Source organism: Filicampus tigris, chromosome 17 (genome assembly GCF_054856515.1).
Source record: "Filicampus tigris isolate MCC_2025a chromosome 17, RoL_Ftig_1.0, whole genome shotgun sequence".
Taxonomy (NCBI): Eukaryota; Metazoa; Chordata; class Actinopteri; order Syngnathiformes; family Syngnathidae; genus Filicampus; species Filicampus tigris.
Window position 1 is genome coordinate 4,263,622 of NC_141233.1, and position 13,942 is coordinate 4,277,563.

The 13,942-nt window shown below is 41.3% G+C and overlaps 2 protein-coding genes across 4 annotated transcripts; one reads left to right on the forward strand and one right to left on the reverse strand.

Annotated features, from left to right (window-relative positions):
* The first annotated feature begins 1,841 nt into the window (after positions 1 to 1,841).
* Positions 1,842 to 11,469, forward strand: zbtb21 (zinc finger and BTB domain containing 21). 3 transcript variants are annotated; one of them, XR_015081911.1, is made up of 4 exons: positions 1,842 to 1,961; positions 3,639 to 6,681; positions 8,253 to 8,334; positions 8,987 to 11,469. XR_015081911.1 is itself a non-coding variant. In XM_086013210.1 (3 exons), exons 2-3 carry the CDS (start codon positions 3,641 to 3,643, stop codon positions 8,281 to 8,283), a joined length of 3,072 nt encoding a protein of 1,023 aa, XP_085869336.1. In that variant the 5' UTR covers positions 1,842 to 1,961; positions 3,639 to 3,640; the 3' UTR covers positions 8,284 to 11,469. The 3 variants fall into 3 exon arrangements, 2 of the variants coding, with proteins under 2 accessions (XP_085869336.1, XP_085869337.1); XM_086013210.1 differs by having other exon boundaries at positions 8,253 to 11,469; XM_086013211.1 differs by lacking the exons at positions 8,253 to 8,334; positions 8,987 to 11,469 and having other exon boundaries at positions 3,639 to 7,373.
* A 549-nt stretch (positions 11,470 to 12,018) lies between these two features.
* On the reverse strand, positions 12,019 to 13,704 carry atg101 (autophagy related 101). Its single transcript, XM_086013527.1, has 2 exons — positions 13,158 to 13,704; positions 12,019 to 13,072 (listed from the first exon to the last, which is right to left on the reverse strand). Exons 1-2 carry the CDS (start codon positions 13,407 to 13,409, stop codon positions 12,668 to 12,670), a joined length of 657 nt encoding a protein of 218 aa, XP_085869653.1. The 5' UTR covers positions 13,410 to 13,704; the 3' UTR covers positions 12,019 to 12,667.
* Positions 13,705 to 13,942: the final 238 nt, after the last annotated feature.

The window sequence follows — 13,942 nt, forward strand, 5'->3', positions numbered from 1 at the left end:
TATAGTAATATGGTGGAAAAATGTACCTGATTAGGTTTGCTAATCACTATCATCAGGGTGATTATGACATGCTACATTTGGAAGCAGGGGAGTGTGTGGGCGGGGCTAAAACGAGGTTACTGCACATTTAAAAGACATCTTGTAAATCACAAGTGCACTGAACAGTTTTGTTTTATTTTATACATTATATATACTGAACATAAAGTAAGACTTCACAGTGGTGCAATCTGTGCCACACCTAATTGCGTCACGCGACGGTTGCCAAGTAATGTTGCTAACAGCTTATTACAGGGAAAGGCCTGTAGGCGAGATAAACAGAGCACCATGTCCCCATTGAATGCTTTGACACACGGCAACTGAAAATGCTGGTGTGACTGACATTAACTCAAGTTACTAAATAGCAAAACACAAAATATCAAATCTATTTTTATACGGTATGTTGCGGATTAAAATTCAATGTTCAGCACATATTCTGGCTATCCTTAAAATTACACACAAGCTTCTCTTAGTTAGCCTCTGATCACCAGCACATACGTACGTAAATGTTAACATGGGGTGATTGGTATTTAGGATTGGTGATGTGTGCACTGCATGGGCCAGATGCCCAGATCTGCTGCACTCATTGGCAAGTTTAAATTTGCCATCTTGATGATGAAGAGAGGTCGACCCAACCATTTTCTATACTGCTTATTCTCATTAAGGTCGCAGGTGAGCTGGAGCCTGTCCCAGCTGACTTTGGGCAAGAGGCGGGGAACCTCCTGGACTGTTAACCACAATTGCAGAGGACATATTGGCAAACAGCCATTTATACTAATATAGAGTCCTCAGGAAATCTAACATTAACATTTTGGGAATGTAGGAGTGGAAGCCGGAGTACAAGGGAAAAAAAATCATGCAACCACAGGGAGAACTTGAAAACGCCACAACGGAAGGCCGGAGCACGCATTTCAACCTGCAACATCAGAACTGTTAGATGGGTGTGCAAACAACTCCCTCCAAGAGTGAAAATGCAATTTAACATTTGAAGTGGGTCTGGCTTTTTTCTTCACATGCTGAGCCACTATTAGCACTCGCTTGGTCACAACTCGCTCGTGATTTCAACCACGGCATTAAAAGTATCTGTTTAAGCGTGATGTAATTTTCAGCCAAATTTAAATAGAAGACCCTCAGAGACCTTTTCATTTACAGTTTTAAAAGGTGGGGAAAAAAGTTGATATGATATTTAATGTCTCCTTCAAATGAAGGCAAAATATCCTTGCCTGGTTTGATAAATCCCATGGGAGCGAAACAGAAATGGAATAATTAAAACATTTGCAAACAAGTATGCTACACAACAGGGGCAGAGGCATGGTTGGGCCTGGGTGGGCATAGACCCACCCAGATTGACAGACTGCCCACTCAATGAAATTCATGAAAAAAACTTTTTTTGTAAATTATTCAAATTTGTGTTTTTATTTGATTGAATACTAAGAATGACATAATTGGGGTTGTCTAAGGAAGATCTGAACTTCATATTATTCAGTTGATCATTGCATTTGAATGTACGATGTGTCGGGATAGGAGGATTGTGAGAGAAATACTCAGGCCCACCCAGATTTTCCCAAGCCACCCATTAGCCACGTTCTGGCTCCGCCCCTGCGTACACAAACAAATTCATCTAACATCTTTGCAGTGTTAATTTCTAATAAATAGCGTGGAGAGTACTCCGTTGAACTGAAAAATATGGTGATACCCCTTTAAATACGCGCAAACGTCAGGTCCTCTCTTGGTCCCGCCTTCTAAAGCTTCTAGCCAATCCGAGCGCAGTGCACGTGACGAGCTTTCATTGCAATGACCTCATCCCTGGTGTGGGATGACGTCAAATTCAAGATGGATGGAATCACGACCAGTACGCAGAAATCGACACAACACTGAATAAAGTCCAGGTTGTTTGGATGAAAGAACTTAATCACGAGGGCCGGGTAAGCGGAGAATTCTATTTTAAGTTGGCTAAATACGCAATGGAACATGGTTGAGTAGCATTTAGTGAGAGCTCTTTTTTTTCTTCCCCCCCTGACGTAACTCAAAGGGGCAGTTATGCTGTTGTTAAACCCGAGCAGCTACAACCTGTTTAGCTTAGAGCGGCGTCTCATTTTACAGTTTTTTTTCAATAGTCAGTATAAAACAAGGCTGCTCTCATTGCAGCCGTAGCGGATTTCTTGATATTGTGCTCCTACCGAGAGTGCATGAAACTGAGTCCATAACGCGCCCAACTTTTCCCTCCTGACTCGACACCGCATTTTCGCTAAACGACCGAGCAGGAATGGCTGAGCGTGGCGCCATTCACATTCCGCCTCATAAATCACAAACATGCTGCCACTCTTTTATGCCAAAGTGCTCTTTTCCGTGGAAGAGGTAAAGTGTCATGCGGGAGCTGTGCGCCACGTCTCAAGGATGATCTAATACCCCGCGCGGTACAGGACTTCCTCGTAGAAAAAAACCGAAACGACACGAATGACGACTGATTCGTTATTTTGGGTGAGGTTAGCTGTTTAAGTAGTAGTTTTACACGAATGAATGAAGACAAACTGGGTCCTAAAATGACGTACGTGTCCAAGTTGGCGACAGCAATAATTAGCATAACTGTCATGCTTTCAGTATTTGGATACCTCTATGAGATAAGGAGCATGTTAGAGAGGAGTGCATGAAATTGTTCTTTTCCTCCTTTGATGTGTTTAACACTATGTCTGGTGTGTCACCTAAAGCATATAACTAATTGTTCAAATCTAATATGAAATTAAGAAATCCACAAAAATGAATATGAAAACATTTTGCAAAGAGGTACCACTGTCCGTGTTATCGTAATCAACTTGTATCAGAAATTCAAATAATACCTAAATATATTCTGTGCAGCACCGTGAAATATTGTTTATCATTTTTGCCTCACAGCTCCTGATTCAGGCCTTCCTATGTGGCATTGCATGTTCTGCCCATGCTTGTGTGGGTTTTGAAAGGGGATTTCTCCCCCCACATTCCAAAAATATGCCTGTTAAGTTAATTTAAGACTAAACTGTTCGTAGTGTGAGTGTAAATGGTCTTTTGACTCAATGTGCCCTGTGATTAATTGGCAACAGTCCAGGGTGTACAAGTCAGCTGGGATAGGCTCCAGCACACCACGAAAATAAATGCTTGTATCACTACCATGGAAATGGGAGTTTTTAGATTTATATTTTAATTGGTAATACTTGTTTATTGGCCCTTATACAGTAATTCAATTGGTTTCATAACCGATCTCTCATGCACATCTTCGCACATCATCTTAGCAAAATTGACTTGAATCCTGAAAATGAATTGATGCTGAAAGTTAGTGGTTCTCACAGTGTCAATAGCTTATTTTATACAACCTGCTCATGTTGAGATTTATCTGCCTTTCCCCCCGTCGCTGTTAAACGTCATGGACACGGAATGTTTGTTATGGCTGTGGTTTGGTTATTTTGCGCTTAGAAGCCTTGCCTAACACTATTAGAAGTGCTAATATAACAAGTACCTGAAAAGCGTTCATCATCAAGTATAATAATCATATAATAATCAACAATCACCTTTGAATGTTCATTCCCACACCTAACCTCTTCTTGTCCTCTTTTTGCATCACCTTTTAGCAATGGAGAGCCTAGTGCACTACAGTTATCCTGCCCATGCCCTCTCTGTGCTGGGGCTGCTCAATGAGCAGCGTCTCCGAGGCCACATGTGTGACGTGGTGCTAGTTGTGGCGGATCAGCGCTACCAAGCCCATAAAAGTGTTCTGGCTGCCAGTAGTGAATATTTCCAGTCCCTCTTTACCAGGATGGATGACACGTCATTGAAGGTTGTAAACCTGGACTTCTGTGAGCCTGATGCTTTTGAGATAGTGCTGAATTACATTTACTCCTCTTCACTTTTCGTGGACAAAGACAGTCTTTCAGCAATCCAAGAGCTGGGCTACACCCTGGGAATCCCTTTCCTCACCAACATAGTGTCTACAAGGCCACATGCGTCCTATTGTGTGTCTAGAAAAAGACTGTCCTATACTGAAGGGGATGACAATGATATCCAGACAAGGAGCGTCATTGTGTGCCGTGTCCGGAATGACACATCCGAACCCTCTTGTCCAAACTATCAGACAAAAACACCAGAAAGATCATCATCTCTTGTCACAACCGACTTGGCTCAGCCTCCATCAGAACGTAACTCGTGCGACTCAGTCAGAAACTCTGAACCAAACACTTGTAAATCCCCTGAACAGACTGCAGCTTCTGGAAGGAGGTCCACCCATCCATACACATCCATTTTAAAAGGGAATCCATCATACATCTCATCTATTAGGCCCCAGCTGAAAACGTCTACATCATTCAGCGACGCCGAAATGCAGCATATTAGGATGCCTTCTTGCTCAGACCAGGACATGAAACAGGACTCAGGGGAGCAGGAGCCTCTCTACAGCACCAAAGTGTCCTTTCAGGGTCAGGCCTCTGAGCTGAGCCAGACTATTGACCGGAGTGGGCCACTCATAAAAAGCTTACTTCGAAGATCGTTATCCATGGACAGCCCTGTTCCGGTCTTCTCACCCACACTGGAGCTGAAGGAGCTGCAAAATCACGAACAGTCAGTCGTTAAATTGGCATCGAAGGCACCAGATCTCGAAATATCAGCTCACAATGGGAATTCCAGAACGTCTCCCATTATTCTCAAGTCAAAGTACCACAGCACACGGGATGAACATACTCAGGTGGAAAGAGAGGACAGTGTGAAAGTGGAGCCCAGCAGTCCACTCGCAGACCCTTTGGATATTATTCGAATCACAGTCGGAGAAGCTTTGCCAGTCAACCTTAAAGACTTGCAAACAAATTACGAACAGTGTTCCAAGCCTAGCTTGATTCCTTTCGGGAAACGGAGGGAAAGGCCGGACAACAGACGCTACCCGTTCAAAAAGAACAAAATATTGAAGGAACACAGCGTCTCCCCCGAAGAAAACACGTCAGAAGTTGTGTCCCGCAGCACCAGCGACGATAACGAGAACAACGACGAGTCGCCGCTGAACAAGATTTTTACATGCTGGAGCTGTTTCAAGGTTTTCAGGTCCAGCGCCGGACTACATCGGCATGTCAATATGTACCACAACCCTGAAAAGCCGTACGCTTGTGACATCTGCCACAAGCGCTTCCATACTAACTTCAAAGTGTGGACACATTGTCAAACTCAGCATGGTGTCCTACAGAACCCAGCCTCGTCTTCCAGCTCCCCGGTGATGGATGATCGATTCCAAAAGAAACTGATAGACATGGTGCGAGAGCGAGAAATCAAGAAAGCTTTGCTCTGGAAGCTGAAAAGGAATAAACAAACTTTGCAGTCTTCCACCCTCTGCAAAAAGCGATCAAGGTCCAACTTTGTGTGTCCCTATTGTGGCAAGGTCTTTGTGTTTCAGTCTCAGTACAGGCAACATTTAAGGACACATCCTGCAGAAAAAGCTGACAAGGACGAAGCAGGGGAGAACATCCTCTACCAGGAACAGGATGCGGTGATTCACCAGAAGGATTCCGATGCTGGTGTGTACGCCTGTAGGCTTTGTAATATGAAGTTGCCGTCACTCATTGAGCAGGGTGATCACGAGAGGGGCTGTCGGCATTCCACTGTATGCCCGTACTGCGGCCTCCGCTTCTCAAGTCCAGCGGTCAAGAAAGACCACGAGGTGCACTGCAAATACAAGAAACTGACGTGCCTGGAATGCATGCGAACCTTCAAGTCCTCCTTCAGCATCTGGCGCCACCAGGTGGAGGTGCACAACAACAACATGATTAATATTAAAGAACAGATGAACCTGAGGCAGGACGAGCACAATGATGGCATGTCGGAAATGTTCATAGAGGAGCATTACACCAGTGAACCTCTTGCAAGAGAGCGGAATATTTACAACGACTCCTCGGGCACGCCTATGTATGATTCAGAAGACTCTTCATCGTATGTGCCTGAGGACCTGAGCATGGGCCACCATGGGAAACTAGTGTTGAAAGAAGAGCCGCTGGAGGAGTCGGTGAGCGAGCGGGAAGAAACGGAGAGCAGCCAAACTGGACTTGAAGAACCCGGCGTGTGGCCTTGTGAGAAATGTGGAAGTCTTTTCTACTCTCGCAAAGACCTGGAGCGTCACCAGGAGCTCCTGTGCCACATCAAGCCCTTCATCTGCCACATCTGCAACAAAGCCTTCAGGACCAACTTCCGCCTTTGGAGCCACTTTCAGTCGCACATGTCGAGCGCAAGTGAACACGGAGCCAAAGAGATGGACGGGCAGCCCCCGCCTCTGTCCCCCTCCCCGCCCGTGACCTCTCAAAACTCCGAACGGCCCTCTCCTCAGGCCTCCGCGCTCAACCCAGCAGCGCCAGTCGCGGTTGCAGCGGCCGATGAGTCCAGCAGCCCCGAGGCTTCCGTGTCACTGGTCAACAGCAGCAAGATCCAAGCTCAGCCTGAGCAACAAACTAGCAGCCGCAGTCCCGTGTCAAGGTCAAACAGCGTGGAGAATTCAAGCGGGGCTCAGGATTCAGAGACCCTCTTCTACCACGCGCCATCTCTCTCTGCCTTGACCTTTAAGAGGCAGTACATGTGCAAACTCTGTCATAGGACCTTCAAGACAGCTTTCAGTCTATGGAGCCATGAGCAAAGTCATGGCCACGTGTAAGCATCTGGCAGGTTCTCGCAGTGCGTTTTTCTTGAGGGTTCACACTCGGTAATCAAAACAGTAACCAAGCCTGCAAAAGGCAGACGTTGAATGTATAGCTTCCTCGCTTGCCTCCAGCGTACCATTTTGAGGAGACTGTTGAATAGGGTGTGAACCAGTGTTTCTCAACCTTTATTGAGCCAAGGCACATTTTTCACATCGGAAAAAATCTCACGGCACACCACTTAGCAAAACAATTCACAAAAAGTGGCTATATTTTTTGTGCGTCATTATGTACCTTCTGTCATCTAGTGGAAGCAAATGTTATTGTTTTGCCTCTTACTCTATGTGGGTTGGCATAAATAAATTAATAAAACATCTGAATGAGGAACTATATATATTTTTTGTCAAAATAATTAACATTGGATAATTTCCCACGGCACACCTGATGATCTCTCACGGCACACTGGTTGAGAATCACTGGTGTAAACAGACAGAGTAGTTGGGCCACACTAAAAAGCAAAAAAATAAACATTTTTCCACAAGATTTTTTTTTTTCTCAAGGGGAAGTCAACCCGAAGAATTTCTTTACAATGGCATGTTCTATGCAGCCTCACTAGTCTAAACTTGATATTCTGATTAATATCGTGTTAATCAGTGTTTGTGAAATATGAATTAAGCAGCAAAATCCACCTGTTTTTATCCATACTCCGGCCATTTTGTCACTTTCTGTCAACTGAAAATGACATCACAGTTGCCCAGGGCTCAGATAACAACCAATCACAGCTCACCTATTTTCTGAAGCTGAATCTTGATTGGTTGTTACCTGAGCCCCGGGCAACTGTGATGACATTTTTAGTTGACAGAAGGTGACAAAATGGCCGCCCCCTAAGATGGATAACAATGGGTGGATTTTGCTTCTTACCTCATATTCCACAAACGCAATCAGAATCTCGTGCTTAGGCTAGTGGGGCGCATACAACATATTATTGTAAGGAACATTTTTGAGTTGACTTCCCTCTTTGAATGAAGCAAATGTCAAAATTCCCAAACAAACACGTGCAACCGTCGGAGAGAAGCACGTGCTGTGTCTTTCTCTCCAAGGACCTGCCAAATATTCACATTGTTCTATGGTTAGTCGTTGCAAAAAACACTCCCGGTAAGGTGATCAAACAAAATAGGCGATCGCAGACTGTGTAGATTTTTTTTCCCCCCCTCTGGAATAGACAAAACATTAAAACTGCTCATACGGCTGAGATGTTGACATGCTCAAACATTGGCTATTTCATTTACTAAGTTCATCTTCACAAGATCCTTAATTGTTATCATTGTGCACATCACTTCTTGTAATATTACATAACTCTTCTTTTTTTTTTTTTTTTTTAATTGCTACCTTTTTCTCATATAAATACCGGTATTTGTTCTCTCTGTATTATTTTTTTCTTTTCAGTGTGACCCTTATACTCTTTGTATAAACATGAATGTGCAAATGAGTGCTAGATATGATTTGGTTTTGGAAATGAGTTCTTTTTTTTCCAAAATGAATAATTTATCGCAGCTGCCTAATTGTATTTACATGTACGTGTAGGTGTTTTAAGACCGCAAGAAAAGAGGTGTAACCTATGTGACTTGAGCTGTACCACATGTGACTTCAATGAGCAAAGAAAAAGGTAGGATTACATGCATTGTTTTCCGAGTAAATGCTTTAGTTTATCTGCTGCAGTTCAATTATAGGTTAGTGCTTTTGCTGTTGCATTTGACTTTTTTTCTTGGTGTGACGAAACTTAAACATTCTTCACGCCTAATGCACTTTTTTTTTGCCTTCATATAAATAGGGAGATGTCAAAATGTTCAAAACTTTTTGAATTGTACAGTTGTAACTTTAGGACTGAGGCATGCATCTAATTGCGATTCACTTTCTTCACACATACATTTCTTGCATTCATTTTCTCACTTTCAAACTACTATACCTTAATGTAAAAGCATATATCACAGCATAGTATACATACAATCAAAACATCTCAGGTTGTTCAGGCATTTCCGAACACTGATATAGGGAGAAGCCAGGTTACAGTCACTGCTAATTTATCTTCCGAAGTATTAATTGGGTGATTAAGATTCATTTTGTACAATTTAAGTGGGTGTGATTTTGTATGTTGTACAAATAAGATTTTTTTTTTCTCATGGCAAGTGGCATGGACTGAAAAAAGTGAAGTGAAGTGACGTGTTTGTGGTCCTCTACTTTGCAGAGTATTTGAATCTGAAGCGAATACATGTGTATGTTACAATTAAACCTACTGTTTTTTGCCACTTGAATGACAGGTCATCATGGTCATTCATCCGCAAGGCCCTAAAGTTATAGGTCTACTCAGTCCAAGTGTCCTTGAGGAATGTAGTGGCCCACTTCTTTACTGTGTCATCAGTGGTGGATAAGCAGGTTTTATTCCTTTAAAAGTTCATGCCATCATCATATAAATGAGGTAAAAGTGCTTTAAAGAATAAGTCAACCCAAAAATGTTCTTTACAAGAATATTTTCTGTGCAGGCCCACTAGTCGAAACATGGCATTTTGATTAATATTGTATTGTTGAAATATGAGTTAAGCAGTAAAATCCACCCGTTTTTTTCCATTTCAGGGGTGGCCGTTTTGCCACTTGCTGCCGACTGAAAATGACATCACAGTTCCTCAGGACTCAGGTAACGACCAATCACGGCTCAGCTTCAGAAAACAGGTGATTCGTCGTTACCTGAGCACTAAGCAACTGTGATGTCATTATCAGTCGACAGATGTGACAAAATGGCCGCCCTCTGAGATGTCTAAAAACAGCTGGACTTTCTTTCTTAACTCATATTCCACAAACACAATATTAATCAGAATGCCATGTTTAGACTAGTGAAGGCACATAGAACATACTATTGCAAAGATTTTTAGGGGTTGACTTCCCTTTCAAGACAGGTGCTCAGCCGATTAACTATTTAAAGCATTCCCTACTTAATACTATGCTAAAAATGAGTCCTAGTGAACCAACTTCAGATGTGGAGGCTCAGTGCTTTATACAATCTAACTAAATGACTGAATTTTTTTTTCAGCAAAGCATCATATCTCATCAGTGAATGTGCCGTTAAAGTTGAGTACTTAACCGATATTAGATTAACACCGTCCCAGACCTTGGCTTTTCTCATCATCTATTACAATTGAATTTATAGCAAGAAATATGTTCTTTAAAAATAAATGAATCTCCACAGCCCAGCACAGTGAGTTAGAGAGAGTGAGTTAGCCTTGTCCGTGTGACACCAGTATTAGAGAATTGTACAGTTAAACATGGAACCAAAATGGGCTTTATATTACAATTGATAGGTTTATGCAAACTACAACATGTTCAATAACATTTAGTGGCATGATGACTTCACTCAGGTGGTAACATCAGGAACAGTGCGGTACTTGGAGGCAGAATTGTTAATGCTCATGGGATATGTGTTGCTGCTTCCTAACAAGTCACTGTTGATTGTGTTTTGATTGTGGCCTACGTATTTCAGTTTCTATTCTTGTACTAGTACGTACTTGTACCTTTGCTTTGGCTTTATCGTAAAAATGGAGGAATATGTATAAATTAATAGTGATACATTTGGGAGCTGCTAAATTCAATTAGCGTCTCTCAGTGGCAGCACAGGCTTTGTTGTGGCAGATCCTTTTGACACTGCATTGATAATAGGTCAATATCACTATTCAGTGCTTTTGGTGTCCTCATCATAATCACTGCCATCATGAAAGAGTAGCAGAATAAATGTAACTCTGAGGTCTTATTATAAATTGACAAACATTTGCACACATACCAGTACAATGGTGTCACTTAAAATGCAATACCTCCATTTTATGTTTTTTTTTTCATGGAATATAAATTTTTGGCATGTCCCAAACACTGCTCTGCTGACTACAGTGTGTGTAATAAGTGGTTAAATGATGACAAAATCAAATAATGTTACTTGATGAGAAGTCATTTTGATCATGTACATTCTATTTTCATGATCATATTGAACATGAAATTGTGATCAATATGGGGTAACTGCCCACTTTTAAACCCCTCTTTTCAGCAACATTACTACCTGTATTTTTTTTTTTATTATTATTGGAGGCTAAAACGGAAGGTATGATGCGTAATTTGTCACATGATGTGTAGTTGGATGTCAATCTTAACATGTTCACTGTGTCATAGTGAAATATCAACTGATATAAATTCTAACTATATTTGTTAAACAGTACACAGTCAGCTTGTTAACCACATTATGTTGCTATAAGTGAAGGTCCACCACGTGCTCATAAAATACTATCATTAGCCAAAAATGTCCACCCTGTCAGCAAGTTACCGTCTTGCTGTTTGCATGGACATTGTCTGCTTGCAGTTAATTTATTTAAAAAAAAAAAGAAACACTTGATAGTTTGACAAGTATTAATTTCTAACAGCATAACATCTTAAGTTAAGTTCAATGGAAAATGTCAGATTTTGGGGGGTGAAATGGAAAGTCTCAAAAGCACCTTATGGTGATATTGACTCAATTGTGCTCTTAAATTCTTTGTGAGAAACTTTCTCTACTGTTCTCGGGAATTATAAGGATTGTGTACATGGACGTGTTTCTGAAGTTTTGTACCAGTTTTGTTAGTTAAACTTTTTAGTACACCTGTGCTCTACTTGCAATAATATTTGTATCAGCATTGGTTGTTATTGTTGCTTTTTTGCAGCTGTTTTTGTGTTTAGTTTTTTTCTACAGTTTCTGTGCTTTATCTCTGTAATAAAGAGTTACATTGTATATGACACGATGTAAATACTTTTTTGTAAATTATTTCAAAATGTGTATTAATGCCTTGTAGATCATTTGAATTGTTTATATAGGCCAATACTTTTATCCAACAATAACCTTTTTTTGTGGCTCTGGAGTGTAAATGGTCTCTTCAGACAGTTCCTTCAACAGACCAAAACCAGTAGCTATCAATCACAATTCATATGACTTTGAATGACATTTTCTCTATGTAACTTAAACCTGGAGGTAAAATTGTTACTACCACCACATTGTGTAGCTTCTCCACAAATCAAGCAGTGCAATAAACAAACGTCATCCTGCTGGTAACCTTAAGATTGTGGTAACCAGGAAATTAGCAGGTAGTGCAAAGGAATTGATGATTTTGTTTGTATAACACTACACTGGATGTAAATCCAATTTTATTCTTACATCTTCGTATGTTCCATGAATGTCATGAATTGCTCTTGTCACCCATGCCTTAAAAAAAACAAGGGCCTGTTGAACTAACGAACTACTAAAACCAAAAAGCTGTAAACAAGTACCATACAAAGACAATGCTTTAATTTGAAGAGAATTGTTTTTATTTATAATGGATTACATATAACAATTAAATATTGAAACAATTTAGAGGCAACAATGTCAGCAACTGAATGCTGACATACCCGCTACTGTTGGTTGCATTTCTGAAAGTTGGCAGGCGAGGATAAGGAATTACTTAATTGTGCCATTGCGTCACAAATAAACAAAACTTATTATGAGCAGAGAAAAATGCTGTAGTCTATGCTTTCCCTTGTACCATCATATGTGAAGCTTAAAAAAAAGTGGTGTTGTTTTAATGACCACAAAGACAACAAAAATGACCAAACCAATAAAAGAGAATAAATATCCAATGAGAAGATGAAGGGAACGCTTCAGGTGTGCCGTAAGGGAGCGGTTTCTACAAGATTGTACATAGTTTTGAATGTTGCAACACATCTTTAAAATATATTGAGATTTGACTAATTAAAAAGAGGAGATTCACTTCTGACTGGCTTGAGCAAGCGTATCCAGCTAGCATTTTACTCTACTGCATGCCCACTTGTTATGATGGACCCATAATGAAAGTTGTCCTCTCACTCTCGTCTTGGTAAGTGCCTGTCCTTTTCCAAAGAGTTCCTATCAGAGCTACTCCTGAAGGATTTGTGGTGTAGCGAGAAACCGGTTAACTTCACAGTGCCAGGGTGTCTTTTATGAGCCTTCTCATGGTGGTGCTCACAGAAGTGCCCAGAGAGTCAGTGATCTGGTATGTGATCTTATGGAGATAAGGCTGCACTTCTCTCAAACTGGTGTCAAACACATTGTCCACTTCAGACTGGGTGGGCATCTTCGGCACATACTCGTGGCGATTGATGACCTCGACGACGTTGATCACCTTCTCGCAGAGTTTTTCTCCCACTTTCTCTCTGCAGATTTGCCTCTCCTGCTCGTTCGCTAGATTGACGACGTTGACTCTGATGCTCCACACCTCCCAGGGAATACACTCGTCAGAGAAAGGCCAGCGGGACTTCTTCTTCTGGTAGAATTCCAGGGAAATTTGACCGATGCCATCACTTCCAGAGATGCTCAAAGCGTCCTGTAAACAAACATGTCCACCCACATGAGTCAGGTGATAAGCCCTCAGTTGCGTCATTAAAAAAAAAGACAACAAGGAATAGTACCTTGAATTCAGACACAGCTTTTTTGATCACCCTGTCAAGCTCATCTGAGGAAATTCTGACAAAAGTTAAATCGATGAAGTCACAGTCGATGTCCACGGTTCCAACTGTACCGATAGAGTAGGTGCCTTCCTTTTTATAGTGAAATTTTCCAGTGCTACGGTGCAGTAAAATTGTATGTAGCAAAGACACGATTGACTCTTCAACCTGCCTCGCCTCCACTGTGACTTCAAGAAGCTCTGATCGACAATTCATTGCCAAACCGTTTTTATAACCTATTCACATTTGTTAACTGATGGCAGTGATGGCGTCTGTTAACAAACTACATTTAGCGTTACTGCTAGACTTGCATTTTATACCGTGACGGATTGGCAGAACAAAGAATTCATTAAGTATTATAGAATAATACGTGATGAGATTATCTGCAGATAATCCAAATAGTCATATTTCTGTCAGCGACTCTTGTGCGACAACAAGCTACCGATCGAGCTAAATGTTTGCTACAAAAATGACCGGAAGCGAACCCGCGGTGATGATGTCAGGTTCAACAGTCTACGGCAAGTCACGTAGTTCAAAACAACCCATTAAAATAAAATAGAGTACACTTTTTAAAAATGGTCTCGCAAATGACAAACAATTGCTACCCATAGCACGTATGAAAAATAGATAAATGACACACATATATTGAAATAAAATGTTAACACTTTAAATATGTACATATACACATCAAACATCTCGCGGTGCATTGTGGGAGTTACAGTTTGTGCCACATATCCTTTTCCGAACGG